Raw genomic sequence first — 24,232 nt, forward strand, 5'->3', positions numbered from 1 at the left:
TGCGTTTGATTTCATTTTCTATCCAGTACATTGTATACTGATATAGATGTCAACATAGTTCATGTATTCAAATATAGGTTAAAAATTCCCCATTTCTCTATACCCCCTCCCCCCCCTCCCCGCTATCTCTGCCACATGTTATCTTAGATAAAGTTTCTGCTGCATCCTAAGGAACTTCGAAGAGCCGTGAAGGAGAGAACTAAAGTTTCCAAGATAAGACGAGCGAGGCAATGCAGATTTGACGCTGCTCGCCTCACTAGCGATTCCTGGCTTATTAGCCTACGCTAGTGTTATTGATCATATTCACGGCTCCCCGACGGAAGAAATATTCTTAAAATTCCAATCTGTTATAAGCAAGTGGTGCCAGCCAGGACAATATTACAACATGCTGCACTATTAGCTGCAAAAGGATTGTGACGTCACAGTGCCTGCTTCCGGTCAGAATTCATAAACAGGTAATGATAATTGATTCCATTGATTGGTTATTGTCTCATTTATTTGTTTGTTAATTAATGATTTTACCAGGTTAGGTGAATAAATAATGAATTTTGTTTCAAATATAGATACCACGACAAAATAGAACATCTTAGTTAAAATTAATAAAATAATACACACTATTTTATCAAAATACTGCATCGGGAAATTCATCTGTTTTCCTCAACATGCAGTTGTAAATACAGAATAGGCTAAAACTACTCTCAACCACTTCAGTGAAAAATTGTACATAATTACACACAATTACAACTGTTAAGAATATGATTCATTTCATTAGCTCTGAACGTAGCTTGATATTAGACATGCATGTTCGTATCAAAAAGGAAGAAAATGCCATCTAATAATTAAAGCAGGTAAGTTTATACTTATTATCCCTCAGAGAAATTAAATATAATTTATCAATAATATTTAGTGTGGAAAAAGAGTCCGTTCTGCTAGGGTTGTCTTTTATTGAATTTTTTTTCTTCAGTATCGACTTTCATTTATTTAGTCATTTTATATCTGGTCACCGAATGACCGGTGCGAGCAGTCTGTGGGGTAACGATTTTGCGTCAGTTGGCTATATTGTAAATGAATTTCTGTGTTATTTACATTTCCCCAAGTGCCTGAAGTGTATAAAATTGACATAGGCTTTGCTGATCCAATAAAATACGCCGAGAAAGATGTAAACGATAGCACAGAGCGAAAGCAAAACTCGGGGGTTATTAATGCTGAGATGCGTAATGTTCAATAGCTATCTCTGCAAAACATCTCTCTCTCTCTCTCTCTCTCTCTCTCTCTCTCTCTCTCTCTGTACAAGCTACTGACAACAAAACTTCTTCTAAGATATTATTACTTTATTCTAATTAGAATGACGTTTATTTCATAATATGTACCTCTCTAACATTTTTAATAATAAAAAAAAATACTACCCTTCTTCACACATGTACAAGTTTTTTCTATCATAACACACAATTCCATATGTTATCGCATACATACTTTGTATACTTATGAAGGCTTTCAACAAGCCTAATTAAAATACGTCATCATGCACAAAATATATATATATATATATATATATATATATATTATCGTATGGTGTGTTTCTGCAGCCTCTGCCTTTTTTGATTAACCATAAATCATCAGAGTTAGCTTAATTCGCCTCCTAACTCATCTCCTTTTTCTCCATACTCATCATTGATCTTAGGATGTTCTGGAAAAATTAATGCCAGTTAACCAGACTTTTCAGCTGCTTGTAGAATTTGAACCCCATTTCATCTCTCTAATAAGTGAACAAACACTAAATAAACCATCAAAAAAGGGTTTTTTTTCACACAGCCAGAAGGCTTTGAAAAAAATTTTGTCTGGTTTGTAAACAGACAAGTGATAAAAATCAACCTAGTTTTATAACTATTTTGTTACATGTATGTTTAACATTTTACAGATCAAAAATGGCGGAAGAAGACATCTCAGAAATAAGTGCGGAAAACTTGGACGAAAAAATAACATTTGGTGTAAATTTGATAGAGGCAGCACTCAAAGAATTGAATTTCATTCAACTTGTCGAAAGTAATAGCAAATTCTTTGACAAAAAGTTCATCCATTTCGCACTTCATCGCTACGAAACTTACTGGCTCCCTTTAGCAGCAGAAAATGAGGACAAAATTCTGCCAGCCCCCTTGGATATCGAATGGGTGTGGCACTGTCACTTGTTGTCTCCCCTTAATTACGAAGATGCATGCCGGGAAATGTTTGGTCATACAATAGACCACAGGGTTTTGTCTAGTGCAGAAAGGGATAAAGAAATAATAGTTTCGAAGAATCTTTGGAACGACAAGTATCCGGATGTTCCGTTTGATATGGAAAATATTCCGGAAGTTATTCCAGAATATGAGAGTAAAATTTCGTATGACATAATGGCCGCTGCTCAGCGTCAACGTGTTTTTAACTATCAAGTGTCCTTGCCACATTTCAAGGACAGGAAATACTTACAAGAGGCAGTAAATCGATATAAGAAAATGCTCTATTTGAAATTTAAAAATCCAGGTGTGTTCCTGGTTCCATGTTACGACATGGACCTTGTGTGGCACGCGCATCAACTACATCCGGTTCGTTACAAACAAGATACAGAAAATGTGCTGGGGAAGCTATTTAACCACGACGACTCTGTGATTGATAGATCTCCTGGGTCAAAGTTGAACAAAGCAGACGATAAAACACGAGAGCTGTGGAAAGAGGTCTTCAAAGAAAATTTTTCAAAGGCTGGGGCGATGTACCGCGGGGATCCACCCTATGACGCTTTAGATCCGCCTAACACGGAGGAAGTTCGCAAGTTCTCAACCAAGACTGCAAACATTAACCTTGATAATGTAGAAATTGAAGGACTTCCAGAAGAGTTGAAAAAATTCAAAATCAAGATACATCTTATGGCAAACGAAAAAGAAGGGCTGCAAGTCGGCGCTCTTAAAGGACCAAACAGGAAATGGGACAAGAAGAAGAAGTTGAATTTTACATTTGACACAAAATTGTATAACACGATTAAGTTCACACTTCTTCAAGTTCATAAACCCCTCTGTGTCTCTACTTATGAACAGTTAGGACAGTGTGTTTTGCAGATGCTTAGCCACGTTGAGAACGCATCTTCTGAAAACGAAACAGAGATTTCTGAAACACTGACTCTTGATGAGGAACACGGCATTCGTATCCAGCTCAAGGCTTCAGTTAAACTGATTCCAAAAACAGGCCCATGTCTACTTTTTCTGAAAAACGGAAATTACGACAATAGAATTTGCATCATGCCTGAACATGTCAAGCAAATGTGGGGACCAATTCCCTTACCTAGGCTACCAACAGGAAAAGACAACCAGTGCATCGTTGCAACACACAAGTAAATCTAACTGTATACAATTTACAACTTATACCCTAATCTTGCTGTTTTAAGTTATGATTATTTATATTCAAATATTTTCGATGTACACATATACTTTCCCCTTTAGGTTTGTGAATCATAATGGGGATTTGACCTTCACTTGTCGAGTAATTCACAGTCTCCCTCTACTAATGTCGGCCATTCAGGTCTTTTATCACGACAGGATGGCGGCTGTAGCTCACGTGATCAGCACAGACCAAATACCTTTGTCATCTGAAGTAAGTAACTTCTCGGCAAAATGAATAAATAAACAGGTACGTGGAATATTAAAAAAAATACGGTGCTTATTCTCAACAAATTTTTATTTAAGGTGGATGAGCCGAGAAGCTTTCCAACCATTGTCCCTCTTTCTGGACAACGGTCTCTTCTGATCAAGAACAAGGAGGGAGATTGGGGAATTCTAACGGGGCAGTGGACAGGATTCAGAAGGGGCAAGTCAGGCGTACCAGGTAAGATATTTCCTAAAATATTTGTTCTCTGTTTCACAACAATACACATGTAGTTAGGACCCAGGGAATGAGCGCTTGCCTCTGTTTAGGCAGGATACAATTTTGTACATTACCTGTCTATGTCTTCTTGGTCTTTTAGTCATGGTGTATTATTTAAAAGGTTATACCTAAAACTATGCATAGATTGGAATTTTAATACACTCACTTTTTCAAGAAAATTTGGGTTTAATGTTGTTATCCCTATCCATCAAACCTTCTAATAATCGACTCTCATCCTAGAAATAGCACAAATTCTTTGTTTGTTTTGTTCGTTGTTTAACGTCCCTCTCGAGAATTTTTCACTCATATGGAGACGCCACAACTTGCCGGTGGAGAGCTGCAAATTTTGACCTATACTCGGCACTTAGGGCAATTGAACAGGGAGGGATCTTTTTCGTGGCAGCATCTACTGCGACACGGGACCTCGGTTTATACGGTCTCATCCGAAGGACTTCTTTGTTAATAGGAATAATTGGCCAATATAAGGTTTTGGAATGTTTTCATTTAAACCTAGTTGTCCAGGGGCCTAACAAGATGTGAATCAAACAATAAAAATGTCACTTGAATTCCTACTTTATTTTACGTAATGGCAAGCTAGCAAAAATCTTCTTTGCTTATGGTTGGTCATGTCATAGAGACAATTTATATTTTTGATTTTTTTTTTACCAAGGAATCCACAGGGACTGAAAAGGATAAATTATGTCTAGAATGGTTCCTTATGAAAGCTTTGCTTAGAACTGGCTTTTGTATTTTCACTACTGTGGGTATAAAAAAATATAATTCTGTCAAGGAATAGTTATCTGCTAATGTTGAAGATGTTTAACAACATTTCAGATGCTGATCTAGTGACCGAAGACCTTTTGTTTAAGATAACATCCTTTAATCACCAAGTTGCCATATTTTCTTTGTTCATGAAACTTGCATGGGTTATGACAATAAGGAATTTTATTATATGATTGAATAATTTCCCTCTTTCTGATTGGCTGAGATCCAACAATGTTAGAAAAATACTACGTTATATTGACCTACACGTGACCTTCCAGGTCAATATAAGGAATTATTGCAGGTCAATATAATGAATCACGTGACCTTCCAGGTCAATATAAGGAATTATTGCAGGTCAATATCATGAATTATTCCTGTTCCATTTTTTCATGTTACAATGTGTTCTTGTTGAAATTTCTCGTTAAAACTTTCAATTAAAGCAAAAAAAAAAAAAAAAACAGTCTTGTAGGTGTTTGCTATCATTTAATCATATAATAAAACAGTTATTGCTGTTTTTTGAGGTCAATACGATGATTTAGACACCTTCGAAGTACAATATTCACCTCGCCCTTCGGGCTCGGTGAATATTGTACTCCTCAGGTGTCCAAATCATCGTATTGACCTCAAAAACCAGCAATAGTTGTATAATATTCTTAATCAAGATATGCTACCAGTCATGTTTCAGATGTGCCTGACCTCCACCGGTACACATACATGTACATGTATATTTTTTCGATGAATCATCATGTACCTCTAGATATACCTCTGGAGCTGATCCACCCCCACCCCCCAAACAATGCTTTTATTGCCTTGACCAATCTTGTGTAGATTTTACATCTTGAATATATTCTACCAAGCATTTATGTATCTTACTTGTTTGAGTATCTTTATTTTGATCAGTCTTGCATCAATGATGCATCTTAAGCATACTACTATTCCGTGATTGTGATGTTACATTTAACCTGTACTTTTTGATGAGTGATATAGAGGACCATCAGTTACTGTAGTTTCTAGTTTTTGATATTTATAACTTGATTCCTGTGATTCAGTAACCTCTTGTACCAAAAACTACCTTAAATGACATATGATTCTCCTGCTAATTGTAAAGTTTCACTAACAAGATATTGATTAATATGAGCAAGATTCGTATTGATTTTGAAGTCGCACTGTAATATTTTGAACGTGTGATTTCTAGCTAAAGTTCTACTAATACAGATGGGACAATAAGGATGAAGCCAATGGCACTCAAGGGTTGTATTTCCAATAATTAATAACATTTAATGCTACAAAATAAAAGTGCTATTTTAACATGTATACATTGTGCGAGGAAATTGATTGAAAAATTTTGAAGCGAATTAAATTGTGAAATTTATGATAATATTTTTTTTCTAAGTTTTAATGATGTCTTTTTATTGACCTTTTTGTTCAGGGTCCTATACCCTGTACAATTTTAATGGAATTTTAAATCGAAAAAGGCGCAAAATTTGAAAATATTACTAAAATTATGTTTTACTGTTGATAAGGGTTAGATTGTAGACTTATTTCTTAATTACGTCTTTATAAATCATTATCATCTCAAAATTCAAGTTATTTTAACATAAAAAGCAGCGAAAAATTCCACTTGCTTGTTATTTGGAAATTTTAGCCTAAATTTTAGGAAACAAGAGAATCTTCAATTGGGACAGAGTCTTTCTACCGAACCTGAATGCAATGGATATTGAGCCCTGTAAATGTTCTATTGACAAACTTCCCTCTAATTGGAACAACTTTTTACAAGTCTTGTTCGTTTTGACAGGTGGTAAACATCGGAAGGGAAGAAAAGGCGTTCCTGGAAGTCCTGGGACATTAAGTATTCGGTTCTTCAAGTGTACACGTAATAGCTGGAGTGAATTGGCCCTACCCTACCTAGAAAACGTGTTCAAATTTCACCTTCATGAGACTGATGTTGACTTACAACATGGCGTCATTCAGATAGTGTCTGAGAAGAATGAGATTGCAGAAAATCTAGTGTTGGCATTTGGAGTGGCTTTGCTGCACGTATTATGTCAGCCAAGACCTATGACACCGGAAGGAGAAGGTGCAACTGCAATATCCGGGACTCCTATCAGAGGCTCGAAGGAAATAAAGCACTTACCATCGGAAGACCTTGGACTCGTCGTGGCTGCAGGGTACACAGAAAAAACACCAAATAACCAGTACATATATAGAAAACATGGTGCCGAAGGAGCTTCTGGATCTAAAACCGACCAAAATGGCGTGGGTTATATGTATGCCTTAGATCCCATTGATGTTATGGAGACCACAGCAGATGAGGCACCAACAGGAGAAAATAATGCAGATCCAACTGAGGAAATTCGACCTGCTGCAGAGGACACGCCTGTCGAAAACGGAGCAGATGGCGATAATCAGACAGATATTCCGGACACAGCCGGATGTGGGGGTTGTGGTGGCTGTGGAGGTTGTGGCGGGTCGTGTGGTAGTTGTGGAGCGTGTGGTGGATGTGGCGGCTAAATATTGACTTCTCAAGGTTATTTTATGGATGAAACTTAAATTTACCACAAGCTGAATTTCTCAGTTTAGAAATGTGAATTACATGTACTTAGGTAGAATTTTCGTGCTTTAAAGGAGCTGGAGTCTTTTGTACGTCGAAAAAGTTTATGCATAACTGATTCAACCATTATACATTGTATACATTTTTTCCCTTTTTGATATTTTTTTACTTCCATATTTACGTATTTTTTCTTTACGTTGAGTTTACATTTAAATTATAATTGTAGAGGTACATGCAATATGCATCTTAAAGAAACATTATTATATATGTTAATAATATATGATTAATTTTAGAGTTACTATACATTTTAAGATATAATTGGATTATATTATATAATGATTGAAAAGCTATTAATACATGTATATCATATTTACAAAGTATTCTTCCATATTTTAATCCATAATCATCTAGCAATTTGTTAGCAAGAGATATACTGCTGAATCAGCAGGCTACATGTATGTAAAGCCCAAATATTACTGGGATTTATTTGACATTTAATAAAAATAAACAGTTTTATTTCAGTTGATAAATTACAGTATTTAAATGTAAAAAATGTAATAAAATTGTATTTATTATATTATTATACAGGTAATATTATTACAATAAAATAGCATTCAAGTACTGTATATTACGAATATTTAAGAAATGTATTTAGTTTATTAAAGTTTTAATTACGAATATGTGTGGTGGGCTTTTTCTTTTTTACAAAGGATTTTTAAAGGAAAAAAATTGAAGTGTATTCATATTGAATACGTGTTGCGTGTGAAAAAGCATTTAGAAAATAACAGAAAAGCTACATAATGGTCATCTAAGGAAGATATGTTTTTATTTCACTTTTGATCTTGAATAAAACAGATTGATGCATTGGGTTTTTTAAAAAAAAGCAAATTCTCATATGCCATTTCTTTTTTTATCATCTTCTTTAAGCACATACAGTTATATCTTTCGTCCCATTCTGATAAAAAATTGCGTGTTATTTTCCTGCTAAATTGTGTTTTTAAATACTTATATTTTGTTAATTGTGTATAATAAAATGGCCTTTCAAGACTTATATTACATTGGATGACAAATTTATAAAGTTTACCAGATTTTCAGATGGTTATGGAATCGTGGGACTCGGTACGATCCTTCCCCAAAATAGGCGCCTTACACGCTTTTACACTACAGTTTATCACGGAAACGCCTTTATCACGGATTTTGAACCAGTTTCGAACCACAGACTGAATATTAAGCGTACACAAGTATGAATGAAATTAACAGAATACTTGTGCTGTTGCGTCTAAAGCAATACTGGTACATGCGTTCGGTATATTTGCAATGATGTCCCTCTGTTGTCTGGACCAAGATTAATCTTAAGATTCTTGAAGGTAAAGATTGAGTAAATGAAAAATCTAACAGTTTTCTGAAATTTTGAAAATGAATTCCTAGAATGATGCTTAGATACGTGATGATGAGATGATGACTGCATAAATATAATATGGGAAGTGGACTATATGGAAAAGCTGAAGGCAATTGACAATTTCATTGTTAACTACATGTAGTTGGCTATTACCGTCCGTCGGAGCCGAACAAGACTGAAAATAACTAAGTCTTGTAAATTCAAAAAATGTCGTCCATTTATCGAAATGTCGAATTAAAGGCGACATCAAGAGTATTCGTCTTCTCTCGTAGAAGTTTTCGAATAAATTCTGCTTCATAACAACATAAAAAGAGGTCAGCTAAGAAAGGATAACAATTAGTGTTCACTGGAATGCCAGCAGACTGCTGGAAGACCTAATCTCCAAAGACTACATGGTATAGATCTTGTCAATGAGGAACTTCAGCATCTTTTTATTATCAGCTTCAGAGAACGAAATGATTTTTTAAAAGTGATTTTGTAAATACAAGTCACAAGATACATATTCTGAATTCCATTTTTATTGTAGAAGTTGCCTATGTCCGTAAACTCTGATTTTGATTTATTGTAAGGAATGGTTTTAAAAAGCATGGAAAGGTCATAACTTATGAATGTTTTTGTTTTATTTGTTTCTTGTTTGTTTATTTGGTTTCTTTTTTTAAATGTAATTTCAATTTTTCTTAAAGTTCTTCGGAGTTTTTGAAAAAGATGTGAATGCACAGTTTGCCTGGAGTTTCTCTTTCACAATAGTTCATTTTTTGTAAGGGTTTATAAGCCGGAGTTACCCCTCTTTTCATTTTGCATTCTGCAGAAAATTAATTATACAGATAAAAATAAAGAAACAAGAAGTCTACCCCCGTTCTGGTGGGAATATACGCTCTCATTTGAATGTACACAAGTTCAGTTTAAGAAATATTGCACTTACTATGATTCTTTTTTTCATTTAAGGTTCATCCTTTTATCACCATTCAAGTTTATCCAGAAAGTCAATGTCCACAGTAACAAAAAATAAGAACCAAAGCAACGCTGGAATAAACAGGAAGTTGACATTAAAATCGTACAAAAATGAAACCCACCATATGACATGCATAAACAAAGAGTGAGCTAGAATTTCAAGCATCTGCCATAGGTAGTTGCCGAGAACACTGCGATGGTAATTTGTTACGAACAAACACACACGCACAGATAAACAGAAAGTTGACATCGAATTCTTACAGAAATGATTGCCGCCTTATAGCATGCCAAAATAAAGAGTATGATCAAATTTCAAGCATCTACGTAGAGTAGTTGCTGAGAAAAATGCGAGGAAAATTTGTTGAGGACAGCCAGACACACACATACAGCTAGACAGACACACACGGGTCAAACAGTATAACCCCCTCTCCTCTTCGGAGCGTGGGTGTAAATAATGCATTTATCATTTGTGTGATGCTTCGGCAAATCTACACGATTCCTTCTTGCATCCATGAATAGCCCTCCCCCCCCCCCCCCTGCAAAAAAGAAGGTGGTGAAGACAGAAAAAATACGTACCGGTATTTAGCCGAATTGACTGAAAAAACGGTTTAAACGGGCGGTTATTCAGATACAATTTCCCCCAAAAATTTATACACAAACGGACAGACAGACAGTTAGACAAATACTGGTAAAATGGAAATCTTTCAACATCAGTGACGAAAGCGAGCCTAAAATAACATACTATTTTAAACTTTAGTTTAGTTAACTATAATCAACTATTGTCAAAGTTGTTACTGAGTGAAGAGAATGCTTGTTCAAATGAAGAGAAAGTAGAATAGGATCATTTAAAAATCTTCAAAAGAACCACTGGATCAGAAAAGAATAATGTAATGAGTATATGCATGTATTGCATGTTTGTTCAAATCACACATGTACCGCCCGTGGAAGAATTGTGCAACATTTATAGGAAAATTTTTATAAACTTAATTTCCATCTCTTTAACAACTAGACCATGATTAATCAAATTGAAGTGCAAGAATCCCCAGGTAATTCAGATTCCAATTTGTTCAAATCATCCCCCAGGCGTGGGGTTGACAACATCTGTTTCATATTTGGATATTGTACTATAGAGAAAGACGATGATGGTAACATAACAACAAAACTTTATGATAAACATGATGACTTTAACTTTTCTATCGTCAAATTCCCTTTCTTATGTAGCAATATACCCTTTTCACCTGTATATGGGGTTTATATCTCCCAGTTGCTTCGATGTACAAAAGCATGCTCCACGTAACAAACAAGTTGATGACAGAGGGATATCAACAGTCTCGTTTAAAGTCATCATTTCGAAAGTTCTATGATTGAGTCAATGACATTGTCAGCAAATATAGTCTATCATTGAGGCCAATGCTGACTGACGTCTTTCATACTAATTGCAAAGCCTTCATTTAAATATTGAATTTTCTACGGATTGTCTGATTGCCCGATCATGACAAAGAGCACGCGGCAGGTGTAAATGGTCGACAGGGAATGCTTACTCCTCATTGGCACCTGATTCCACCTCTTATGTTTTTAGAGGCCCGTGTTTGCTCTGCGAACATTTGGAATTCTTTCAATGGACTTATGCGCTTGATCACTGTTCGTTATCTCCATATTTCATTTCGTTTTCCTTTCAATATATTTGTGAAATGCTTATTTTGAACTAGACAGTTGAAAATCTTGCAATGTCGGAAGCCTGCCTGTGTTTAAATTTTTTCGCATTAGAATATGCTTTCGAATATCGAAACAATTTGGGAGACATAAATATCAAAATTGTGAAGGGAAATATGATATAATGAACAGTATGCAAGCTCATAGTCCATTAAAACAATACAATCAGGAGCAAAGCAAACACTGACCTCCAAAAACAGCAGAGGTGGGATCAGGTGCCATGGAGGAGTAAGCATCCCCTGCCGACTGGTCACACCCACCGTGTGCTCCTTGTCATGATCGGGAAATAACGGAAAAATCCATCGACAATTCAGTGTATAAATAATGGCCTAGTAATTAGTATGAAAAATGTCAGCCAACATATGACTTAATGATAGATTGTATTTGGTAACAAGGTCATTATATCGACCATAGAACTTACGAAATGATGACTTTAAACCAGACTGCGTGTTTCATAAACGTGTTTGTCAATAACTTACCTCGTTTTAGAAAGTGTTCATACGTAGAACATCGAATCAGCTGAGAGATATACACCCCATATGCAGGTGATAAGGGTATATTGCTGCATAAGTAAGGGAAGCTGACGATTGAAAAGTTGAAGTCATCACATTTATCATAAAGCTTTGTTGTTAGATTACCATTGACGTCTTTTTCTAATAAATATCCAAATATGAAATGGATGTGTCAGACTCTGTGGTATCTTTAATTTCAAGCTCACTTGGATATAAAATTACGTCGTCGGTATATCTAAATGTCAAGTTGAAGGCCACAGCAAGAGATTTCTTTCTCTCATGTAAATGATTTTGAATAAATTCTGCTTCATATGAATACAAAAATAGGTCTGCTATCAACGGGGAGCAATTGGTACCCATGGTAATTCCAACAGATTGTTGGAAGACCTGGTCTCCAAAAACCACATAGATTTTGTCAATCAGAAACTCAAGCATTTTTTAATATCAACTTCAGAGTACTTTTGTTTACAATCAGATTGTTTTTAAATTTTGCAAATGACCAATGACACAGTGGTTGTGGATTTTTGCTACATATATACTAAAAGTTGATGATGGAAAAGTTGAATTCATCCGTTTGACATATAGTTCAGTTGTTGGTTGACCATTGACATCTGTAGTCAGTAAAATATCCAAGTCACCTTTTCAAAGATTTATAGAGTTGACATATCAATGAAAATAAGAATTATTTATTGAGAAAACGCGGTCAATACATTGAAATGTTGAATTGAAAACCACAGCCAGAGATTTCGTCTTCTTATTTGAAAGTTTTCGGAAAAAAATTCAGTTTCATTAGAATATAAAAAAGGCCGGATGATAAAGAAACATTATTTATGCCCATGGAAATTCCATCTGATTGGAACCAGTTTCCGAAGACTACATAATAAGAACTTCAGTAACTTTTTAGATAAACTTCAGAGTACATGTGTACTTGTGTCTAGAATGACATTTAATTAGAATGATTTTAACAAAGTCATTTTATACATGACCAATCAAAAAATACTGTTTGAAAATTTTCCAGTTCTATTTTCATTGACGATGCAGTTGTCTATGATGTGAAGAAGGTTGCTTTGTAATTATTAATTGTGAGGAATGGTTGTATAAAAAGTCGAAAAGTCATTTGTTTTGATGCTTTTTTTTATTTTAATTTTTTCAAGTTCATATATGTTCAAATAATGGCATCTAGGGTAGAGGTTTACAAAATGGTACACATGTATATATAGGAAATAAAAAAAATATCAAGAAAAGAGGTAAAAACTAAATTATCGATAAACAAAACACGTGGATTTACGTTTGTCCAAATAATGGACATTAGAGCATGGTAAGGAGAAAAATTCTGAATTAAATTTAAATTAATTTTACTTGCTAATATAGAAAAAAAATCTAACAAAATCTTTTCCAGAACAGCAAGGTCACTTTGGTCATTGGTGTTTTGAATCTCCCTGCAATTGGATTTTAAGTGTAAAATTATGCAAAGGAAGGATACGCATTCATCATTTACTATCATTGTCATCTTTGTGGTTAAGGAAGTATACTCCCCAGCAACTAGATTCCAAAATAACTGGTTTAATATCTTTCAAAGTATATAATATTTATCGTCATATTCTAAAAATATTGTATATATACATGTACAACTATCACAATGTTATTAAAAGACAAAAAGGTCAAATGCTTTAGAAAGGACTTTGCTAAAGAAATACTTTTTCTTGCGGGAGGATTTCAAACAAGAAATGCATACAAATGGCTTATTTTAATTTTTAAGTGGCCTTTAAACATCCCATAAAATTAGGGAACGTGTTATTCACAGATTTTTTTCAGACACCAGACAAAAACAGAACAGACTTAAATCTTAATTAGGTTTTTTAATCAGAATTTAAGAAGAAACCAAGTGATGTTTTATAAAAAAAAAAAAAAAAAAAAAAAAAAAAAAAAAAAAAAAAAAAAAAAAAAAACAAGGTTTACATTCACAAAAATAAATGAATAAATAAAATAAAACAAATAAACAAAACAAACAAAAAAAGATCCAAAACAAAAAACCAAACCAAAAAAAAAAAAAAATCTTGAAAAAAAATTGTCTTTAAAAATTTATCTCGAACCTCATTAATTTAAAAAGATATGAAATGCTTTTGTCTAAGGTATACGAAATAGCAATGATATTCATGCCAAAAATAATTAACTTAGCTTTTCGCCTTTATTGAGTTTCAGAAACATGCTTTCAAACATTGATTTTTTATCTACTGGTGTATAAAGGTCACAATTTATGCTTTAGACTTCAGGAAACTTTTTTTTGAACAAAAGTATTGATACTATTTTTGAGTATTTATTTTACATACGATATTGTAATGTTTATTATTATATTTTTCAAACATCAGTTGTTATAATCATTATTTAAGGGAGATGGGTGAACAAGGCTTGCATGATTGCCTAAATCAGATAAATAAAAATCATCAAAGCCATTATGTGTCATATTAATTAGGAAGAATCTTTAGGAAGTGTAGATTCAAGTTTGTTCAAATCATACCCCCCTTAACCCCTTTTATATTTAAACTTTTCAATACTGAACTGATTTCTGTTTTTTCTTAGCCAAAGCTTAAGTGCTCAGGTGAGCGATGTGGCCCCTTGGCCTCTTGTTATCTTAGTAGATATTAAATATACTTCATGAAATAAATGACATTACATTCAGGGATGTGCCTCTTAAAATACGCTGTATTTTGCAAAAAAAAAAAAATAATAATAAACGTAGCAATTAATAGAAAGTGATTTATTTTGAATATGAAAGTAGAAAATATTGATTAAAGAGAAAGAGTAAAACTTACATAAAACTTACATAAAAATCAATATTAAGGTACATAAAGTGTTCATAGTGTACTACAGACACAAAATATGTTGAAAAAAAAAATTATAACGGACTGAATTTTCTCTGACTTTGAAAGAATATGAAAAAAAAATGAACCCTTATTTGTCTTTTCTCAACAAGCTATGTACATTGTGACATCCACAGCAAATATATTATTCATTAGTTTTACGCTTTCTCCCAAATAACAAAACATTCACATTAATTTTTTTTCTTTTCAAAGCTTTTATTGTGTTCAAAATAACAACACATTCAACTAAAAATTAATGTTAAACTAATTTTCAATGCACATTCTTGTTATTTGCTGAAAAATCTGAGTTCAATTTTTACATTCCGTAATTATTCTGTGAAACGAAAGATCATGCAGTTTTGGATGATCTTAAAAGATATGAATTAGCTGCATGAGTATTCGGAAATCTTAAAATACCAAATCTTTGTGAAACTGTTCAACATCCTATGCAAAAACTTTAAACAAATCCATATTATTTAATGATTCTTTTTTAAATGTGTCTAGTATAACATGGTATAATATTTTATTTTATTAATTCGTGGTCCCGAATGTTTACATTTATATACATGTACTAGAAAATAGCATGTAGATTTAATATAATTTACGAGTATTGAAGTGATTTTATTGTAAATCTTAACATCAGACCAAGGACCTTATAAACAGGCTATGGTTTTAAAAATATTCGTGTTGCTCTTCACTTATTTTAAACACTTCAGTGATGTTCCATTGCCAAAAATATGAAAAATATTTATCTGTAAACAACATTTGTTGTAAAAGTAATGTATATATATATATATATATATATATATATATATATATATATATATATATATATATATATATATATATATATATATATATATATATATATATATATAATGCACAAAATGATGTATAGCTAATTGTTTGACTATTGAGACATCATAGAGGTATAAGATATTTCTTATACGTCTATGGACTTATCTAGATTACCATTGATGGCGTAATGTCGCGTGCTTAATTCACGTTTAGGATTAGAAACAAAAACAGAAATGAAGAAATAGATATATGGATTGCAGGAAAAATGCAAAAATGCAAAAAGCTGCGATACGGAATAAAACGTGTTTTGAACAGACTTTGCTATGTTAAATTTTAAGTCAAGTACCCATAAAATGGGCTTGAAAATTACGAAGATTTGATAAGAAGTAAAGACAGACAGAATAACAACGACGATAAAACTCATTCTGTTCTGAACATGACCATTTACTGTTGAATTTCGGAGAGTTTTCAGTTTTAAATAATGCAAAATAATGATGATACAAATAGGAATGAACCCTACTATAGCTCGAAGGATGGCCAAAATCAGGTAAGATTCATCTTTTGTCAAATTCATATCTACCATAAAAAGAGCCACAGTGCTGATGGATAAAATAAAAGAAATACACCAAATAATAATTGAATATCGAGCGACGAAAGACACCGTAAGATAATTCTTACTTCTTAGAGGATCAGTTATTAATAAATATCGCACGATGGATAAAAAAATCACGTGGCCAAGGGAACAGTAGTAAGTCATATAAAACAAACTATCATAAAAATCACAAACTGAGACGAGATGTTGATCAAAATAAAATTTATCGCGCAAATAAGATTCAATATTCGTGAAGCTAATGATGTAGCAATGTATAATCATAAAAAGATCAGGTAATGCTAAACATCCTATGGCAGCAAATGTCGGCGTATGTAATTTCTTACTGAACACAATTTTGACAAAAGCAATAAAATTTCCAGTAAGTCCAAACGCTCCAATGATTAAAGTGGACATAGCCAGCCATCTGAGCGAAAGCGAGTCATAGTCTTCCCAAGTAAAGAACTTCAGAAACTGTGTTGATCCATTTAAGAGTAGATCTTGATTAAAATTATGGTCAGTGGTATTCGTCGACACATTTAATGTTAAATTCAGTGTAAAATTGCTCATCTCCATCACATCAGATGCATCATTGAATCCAGAATAAAGCTCTTTATCATGACTTTTCCAGGTTACTGTATCTTTTAAGAACAATTGGCCTTCACTTCAAAATACGTCTAAAACGCTGGTAAGATTCCTAAAAAGTTAATAAAAATGTTAGCACAAAACTTTTTTTGTCAAAAAATAAGAATTCTGCAAATTTCATACTACTACTTATATTTGCAATTTTAAGATATGAAGAAAACGCTAAGAATAAATTAGTTTTGCATAATTTATCATTATTTTAAGATGTTTAATAATAGCGATTATAATTTGCAGAGTTCTACAGAAGTTTTAGAGACAGAAATACACCTTCCACATTCAACCATAGATCTCACAAACCTCACTGTAACCCAATCCTGTCTGTGATATAAACTTGAGATACTTCATCTTTAATTTGGGAAGATTTATTGTCTTATAACACCTTTAAAACATTTTATAGTTTTTTATCTGTATTAAATACTAACTATAGAATAGGTAAAAAGTTATCAGCGCTGCATTGTCTTTATTTACTGTATAGGTTTAAACACTTGCCGCAGCTTCATCCTACAACCGGGGACCTGATAAAAACAAACCTGAAGGAGGATGAATTGCATGTACTTAAATCAAAAATATATCTTCTCTGAGTTACAGACAACAAGATACGGACTATAATAAAGGAGACAGGGAGTTACAGACAACAAGATACGGACTATAATAAAGGAAACAGGGAGTTACAGACAACAAGATACGGACTATAATAAAGGAGACAGGGAGTTACAGACAACAAGATACGGACTATAATAAAGGAAACAGGGAGTTGCAGACAACAAGATACGGACTATAATAAAGGAGACAGGGAGTTACAGAAAACAAGACACGGACTATAATAAAGGAAACAGGGAGTTACAGACAACAAGATACGGACTAAAATAAAGGAAACAGGGAGTTACAGACAACAAGATACGGACTATAATAAAGGAAACAGGGAGTTACAGACAACAAGATACGGACTATAATAAAGGAGACAGGGAGTTACAGAAAACAAGACACGGACTATAATAAAGGAAACAGGGAGTTACAGACAACAAGATACGGACTAAAATAAAGGAAACAGGGAGTTACAGACAACAAGATACGGACTATAATAAAGGAAACAGGGAGTTACAGACAACAAGATACGGACTATAATAAAGGAGACAGGGAGTTACAGAAAACAAGACACGGACTATAATAAAGGAGACAGGGAGTTGCAGACAGCAAGATACGGACTAAAATAAAGGAAACAGGGAGTACAGACAACAAGATACGGACTAAAATAAAGGAAACAGGGAGTTACAGACAACAAGATACGGACTATAATAAAGGAGACAGGGAGTTGCAGACAGCAAGATACGGACTAAAATAAAGGAAACAGGGAGTACAGACAACAAGATACGGACTATAATAAAGGAGACAGGGAGTTACAGAAAAGAAGATACGGATGAAATATATGGAGATAACGAACAGTATTCAAGCTCAAAAGTCCATTAATCAATACAGAATAGGAGCAGAGCAAACACGGACCTCCAAACATCAGAGGTGGGATCAGGTGGCATGGAGGAGTGAGCATCCCCTGCCGACCGGTCACACCCGCCGTGTGCTCCTTGTCATGATCGGGAAATAACGGAAAAATCCGTCGACATTTCAGTGTGTAAATAATGGCCTAACAATTAGTATGAAAAACGTCAGTCAGCATTTGACTCAATGATAATTTGTATTTGCTGACAAGGTCATTGTATCGACCATAGAACTTACGAAATGATGATTTTAAACGAGACAGCTGATATTCTTGTTTCATCAACTTATTTGTCAATAATTCACCTCGTTTTAGAAATTGTACATACGTAGAGCATGCTCTTGCGTATCGAATCAACTGAGAGATATATACCCCGTATGCAGGTGATGAAGTTATATTGCTGCATAAGTAAGGGAAGTTGACGATTGAAAAGTTAAAGTCATCACGTTTATCATAAAGCTTGGTTGTTAGATTACCATTAACGTCTTTTTCTAATTAAATATCCAAATATAAAATGGATGACTTTGTGTCAAACTCTGTGATATCTTTATTTCAAGCTCATCATGATATACCGTATCGACATAAGAATGGAAATGACCAATGTTAATTGACAATACATCGTCGATATATCGAAATGTCGAGTTGAAAGCCACAGCAAGTGTTTTCTTCTTTTCACATATAAGATTATGAACAAATTCTGCTTCATATGAATACAAAAATAGGTTTGATAAAACAGGGGCGCAATTGGAATCCATGGGAATTCCAATAGATTGTTGGAAGACCTGGTCTCCAAAAACCCCCTAGATATATTGTCAATTAGAAGCTCAAGCATCTTTTTAATATCAACTTCAGAGTACTTGTGAGGACAATCAGAATGTTTTTTTTCACAAAATATTTTTGCAAGTGACCAAATGAATGACAAGGTAAGTAAATTTACGAGTTCTATTTTTTATTGAAAAAGCAGCTGTCAGTGATATCAAAAAGCCTGGACTTTAGTTTATTGGGGAATGGGGAATGAATTACTTATGCACCTGTATGGCAGGTTATGGCGAAGATTTAAGTTTCTTAAATGCAAGTCAAACTTCAAGGTCAAGAGATCAAAAATTTTGTTACCCAAAGAGAGGACTTGTGTCAATGGATAAACATGGTAAATATGAAAGCCCAAGCTCCAACCATTCAAAAGTTATACATGTAGTCAAGGTTAATGTTTTTCAAAAGTGGGCCAAACTCCAAGGTTAAGTTCAAAGGTTAAAAATTAATGGTACACAGGGGACGACCTTGTCATAAGAAATATACATGCAAAGGAATATACCTTGAAAGTTTTGAAGAAATTTGAAAGCCCTGGCACTTATTGTTGAAAAGTTATGACCAAGGTTGAAGTTTTTAAACGTGGATTAAACTCTAAGGGCAAAAGGTAAGAAATATTTGCAGTCATTGGAAGTCTTGTCACGATGAATACATATGTGAAATATGATAGCCTTAGCAATAGCATCAACTCTTCAAATGTTACGGCCAAGATTAAAGTGTGTAATTTTTTGCAAAAGTAGGTCAAAATCCAAAGTCAAGATCAAGAGGTCAAATATGTATCCAAAGGAAGGTCTTTGTCACAAGGAATACACATGTGAAATATGAAAGCCAGTGGTCCAACCAATCAAAAGTTATGAATAAAGTTAAAGTTTTTGCGGAAAAACAGAAGATGGACAGGACAAAAACCATACAATGCGAACCATTTTAAAACTAAATACTCCCGAATCTTCGATTACAAGGGCATGACAATTTTACATATATTTAAACCAATCATATTCAACTCATTAACATTTAACATGAAAGTGTAATAATACAAATTAAGCTTCTGGACATATACAAAGATGCATATTTAATAATTAATTAAAACATTTTTATGGGTATTTAAGACAAGTTAAGTTTACATTTCAAATACTTCGACACATTGGAACTTTAGTAAACAGCAATCTTTGAAGCTTGATACTCACTTGCTGGTTATTTTCCCTTGTAATCTTTGTGAAACCGAGACATATTGTACACATTCCTCCATGTATTAACGTGTTAACAACATAAGTAATAAAAATTGGGCAGCCATTACCCGATAATATGGCAGGCATCCAATTATCATCAGAGCTTAATTTACTATGGAATTATTCTAATTCGTGGGGTCATTATTTGTGAACTGTCAAAATTTTACAGGTTCGTGGGAATGTTTCGAAGATTCAATGAAACGATATGTTGGGAAATTGTTGGATGAGATGTAAATACTTGGGTGATGGATACACACAAAACCCACGAATTTTCATTGGTACCGTAAATCACTTTTTTATTCTCGTCTGCTCGCAAAAACAACCTTACATTAACCCACAAACTGAACAGAAAAAGACAAACTTGTATTGACATGTGGTGAATATATTTAAAAAATTACAGGTTAGTTGGCAAGTTGCTGTGTATTATGCATTTTTCTGTAAAGTAGACAATGTAAAATTCTTACTCATTATTATCAAATTAACAGAGTTTTTCTTTTGTGTATTTGAAACCACCTTAATCTTCCATACAAATAGAACCAAAGAAGGCCAAATGATGAATATGATCAATAACAACATTAATTACTTAATTTGTGACGTTGTGATTACATACATGTTTCGACTGTAACAGATGGAAATGACGTAAGCTGCATATTTCCAATCTTGCCAGTTAATGTTCTGCGGTCTTATATGAACACATACTTTATGCAGTCTGAAACCAGAACATAACACAAAAATGAGAAGTGGATGTAACATTATTCACTGTTAAGCTGTGTAAAACTTTACACATTAATTTTCAAAAAGAAGATGTTATATATGCAATAATGTCTTTAGAAGACAACCCATTGCTTCCCTAATACACTATTGTTCAGTTTTGTTTTACTCAAGACACTATGTTATGGAATGATTGGTCTATTTTTAAAAGTTAACTTTGTCGTTTAAATTATAAAAACCAGCAATAGACATATACATGTAAATGGTATTGAAATAGTGTGGAGCATCGTTTCTTAATTTTTTCTGGCGACAACATAATCATTTACAAACAACGTTTGTTTCTACTAGCTTTACTTACTCAAATTTAAACTGTCAAGAAATCGAATAAAGATAGCTCTGTCCATAGCTTAATTTTACTTTGAACTTTTGTGCAAGAAGCAGTTTTGTTTTAACTCAAAATATATATATAGAAATGTACACGATCGCAAATCTTTATTACCAGATCAAATGACACTATAGTTTTCTATTCATTTGCCAGACCACCAGCCAATTAATGACAACTTACACTAGAAACAACTTCGTTCAACTTACACTGTGGCAATACCAGAAAGATGACAATTTACACTGTGGCTATACCAAAAAGATTTTCCTGTTCGAGATTATTCAGCTGAATGTGCACCTTGCCATTTTTATCACTACCCATCACACCGTATATGCTATTTGTGAATTTAAATCAAACAGACTTAATAGAAAACGATTATATGAACTTCTTTTTTTACTGTAGAACAAACATAGTGACTAATTATTAATATTTTAATGACGAATTGAAAGTAAAGTAAATTGAAGTACCAATGTCAACTGATACAGTGAATGGTCCTACAGATAAGCAATCTAAATATCAACACATTTCTCAATACAGAAATATTTTATTGTTACATTGCTCCTACAATGTTTACATTCAAAATTTTGTTAGCAGATAAAATCTTTATGCAATTGCATGTACATCTGAAAATATATAAAATGCTCGGAGATGTAAAAATTTAATTACCTCAATCCTAACACTTGCTGGTGAAAAAGTATCTCCTTGTAGTCTTTGTGTGAGTAGTTTATTGTTTATTGTTCATATATAGCACAATGTATAACTCATACCAGAACAGGACGTAGTATATAAACGAGAAGGAAAATTATTGGATGATTCGGCACACCGCCAAGCACAGTCATCGAAACCCATATTGCATCCAATATACCCCAGCGATTAAAATAAAGATCAATTAAATAATACACTGTAGCAAAGTCAGGAGGAAATTAATCACGCCTGAGATTTGTCCATTCTACAGTATCTCCATTATGTCAATATTCATTACACTTATACAAATATGATGTAGGTAAAAATCATATATAACCTTCATGGTGGCTATTACAATGATTGTGCATGATACATGCTTATAATAAGAATGGTCCTCAATTTAACGTTTTATACACTGTATATGATGAAAGTTGATTGATGCTGTATTTAAGGCAAATAAACCTTGATCGTTTGTGTAATGCCACGATCATCTCTTGAAGCCAAATATTAAAATATAATTTTATTGAATATCCGAACAGAAGTGTACTTTTATGAACTTTTTTTCTTCTTAGAGTTGTGTGGATGTAATTAATTTGTCATTATTGTTTGTGTGCAAATAAGGTTTTTGGTAAATACGTATAGCATCTTTAAGCAAATGGAAGCAAAAATTGTAAATTTCATGGCCTCTGGCTCCTGGTGCTTGGCGGTTTTGGCAATAAGTTTTAAACTGTAGTTTACTAAGTCTTGCAAATGAAACAGAGATAGTTCTAATAGAGCTTTTTGCAATAGAGCATAAGGATTCTTCTGTTCATGACGTGTTAACGATTTCCATATCGAAAAGTTTCAATACTACGTCACATTATCACCACATCAAAGGAAGTACATGAAAACGAGTGGGCGACTCTTTTACGCTAAGTCGGTGAACTGCAACATGCGGTGTTATATGGCAAATCTTACGAATACAAACACCAACTTTTAAAGATATATTCTAAGACATTAATTATATTATTTCTAATATATGACACTAAGCGTAAAATAAACATCTATGTTCTGAGATTTTGGCATATTTTTAATTAGCTGAGATTTTGGCATATTTTTAATTAGCGATATTTGACAAGGTTTCAGAGTGTGCATATCATATACACAAATTAAAATGAATTCTACAGAGGACAGTTGTTTTGATATATGATAAAGCTTTGTCATTCACGACATTCATTATTATTTAAAATTGCATATATAATTAGGAGACAAAATTCAAACCTGTTATGGGACGACTTTCTTTTCTTAAATGAATGTTTTACATGTTGTTCATAAATAGCAAACATAATTATTGTTCCTTTATTGCAGTACATGCCTCAATGTGGCAGGAATTTATTTTTTAGACTGTTGTACCTTAGATGAGCAAAACTGCGGCCGCTGCTTAAATCGCAGCAAAAATAGCTATAAATTGCCAAAAGAATGGGAAGACGTTTTAATGTCCAGTGATATGCATGACAATTACGAATGGAATGAATCTTAGATATTAAAAAAGGCCTAAAATGAATTGGTTGATAACTTGGTCATGTGTTTAAATTTAGAAACAAATATAAACATTCTCAAAGTACTTTGTAAGCAGTATTGAGTTTCTTACTGGTATGATCGGAATTCCATCAAAAAATCATCAAGGTGTACACTCATGTACTAAAAATTAGCTCACCATCTACAAGCGTTTAGGGAAAAGATAGGAAAACCAAGTCTGACAGATAGACGGACATATGGTTGGACGGAAGAATTCGTTAAACGTTAAATTACTAAATTGAAGAGTGATCTCGACTCCTTAAGTTAAGATAGATAATTTTTATTTCAAGTCGGGTTTTGACAACAAAAAAACAAAAAAACAAAAAACAAAAAAAAAAACAAACAAACAAACAAAAAAAAAAAACCCATAAGCTCTGCAGAGCTATTTTCTCACTAAAGAGTTTGCAGTCCTAAACTCCGTGAAGCTTCAAGGTAATGCTTATGGTAAATATTAAACAGAAGCTCTTACAAGATTTCGATAATTCTTATAGAATATTAAAGTAAAGCTAGGTGAAGGTAAAGGTAAAAGATAAAGGTTAAAATGTCCAGGTTAAAAAAAAACCATTGTGAATGAGATCAACAACTGGTAAGATTAAGTACCTGCAAGAGGTATTACAGCAAATTTTCAACAAGATTATTGAGAAGAAAATTCACACCAGAGAGGATGAAGAGGCCTGTAATCGTATAGAAACATTAAC

General features: G+C 33.3%; 2 protein-coding genes across 3 annotated transcripts; one reads left to right on the plus strand and one right to left on the minus strand.

Moving 5' to 3' along the window:
- Positions 1-209: 209 nt before the first annotated feature.
- LOC133187473 (uncharacterized) lies at positions 210-7,491 on the plus strand. Its single transcript, XM_061322861.1, has 5 exons — positions 210-455; positions 1,919-3,361; positions 3,471-3,621; positions 3,714-3,852; positions 6,452-7,491. Exons 2-5 carry the CDS (start codon positions 1,926-1,928, stop codon positions 7,165-7,167), a joined length of 2,442 nt encoding a protein of 813 aa, XP_061178845.1. The 5' UTR covers positions 210-455; positions 1,919-1,925; the 3' UTR covers positions 7,168-7,491.
- Positions 7,492-15,529: 8,038 nt separating this feature from the next.
- Positions 15,530-20,905, minus strand: LOC133187814 (C-C chemokine receptor type 5-like). 2 transcript variants are annotated; one of them, XM_061323215.1, is made up of 2 exons: positions 20,811-20,905; positions 15,530-16,727 (listed from the first exon to the last, which is right to left on the minus strand). In XM_061323215.1, the coding sequence occupies exon 2, from the start codon at positions 16,604-16,606 to the stop codon at positions 15,587-15,589; it is 1,020 nt and encodes a 339-aa protein (XP_061179199.1). In that variant the 5' UTR covers positions 16,607-16,727; positions 20,811-20,905; the 3' UTR covers positions 15,530-15,586. The 2 variants fall into 2 exon arrangements, with proteins under 2 accessions (XP_061179199.1, XP_061179200.1); XM_061323216.1 differs by lacking the exon at positions 20,811-20,905 and adding an exon at positions 20,159-20,247.
- Positions 20,906-24,232: the final 3,327 nt, after the last annotated feature.

The sequence above is a fragment of the Saccostrea echinata genome, unplaced genomic scaffold, assembly GCF_033153115.1.
Source record: "Saccostrea echinata isolate AGI-Se365-2 ecotype Australia unplaced genomic scaffold, CSIRO_AGI_Sech_v1 ptg000015l, whole genome shotgun sequence".
Lineage (NCBI taxonomy): Eukaryota > Metazoa > Mollusca > Bivalvia > Ostreida > Ostreidae > Saccostrea > Saccostrea echinata.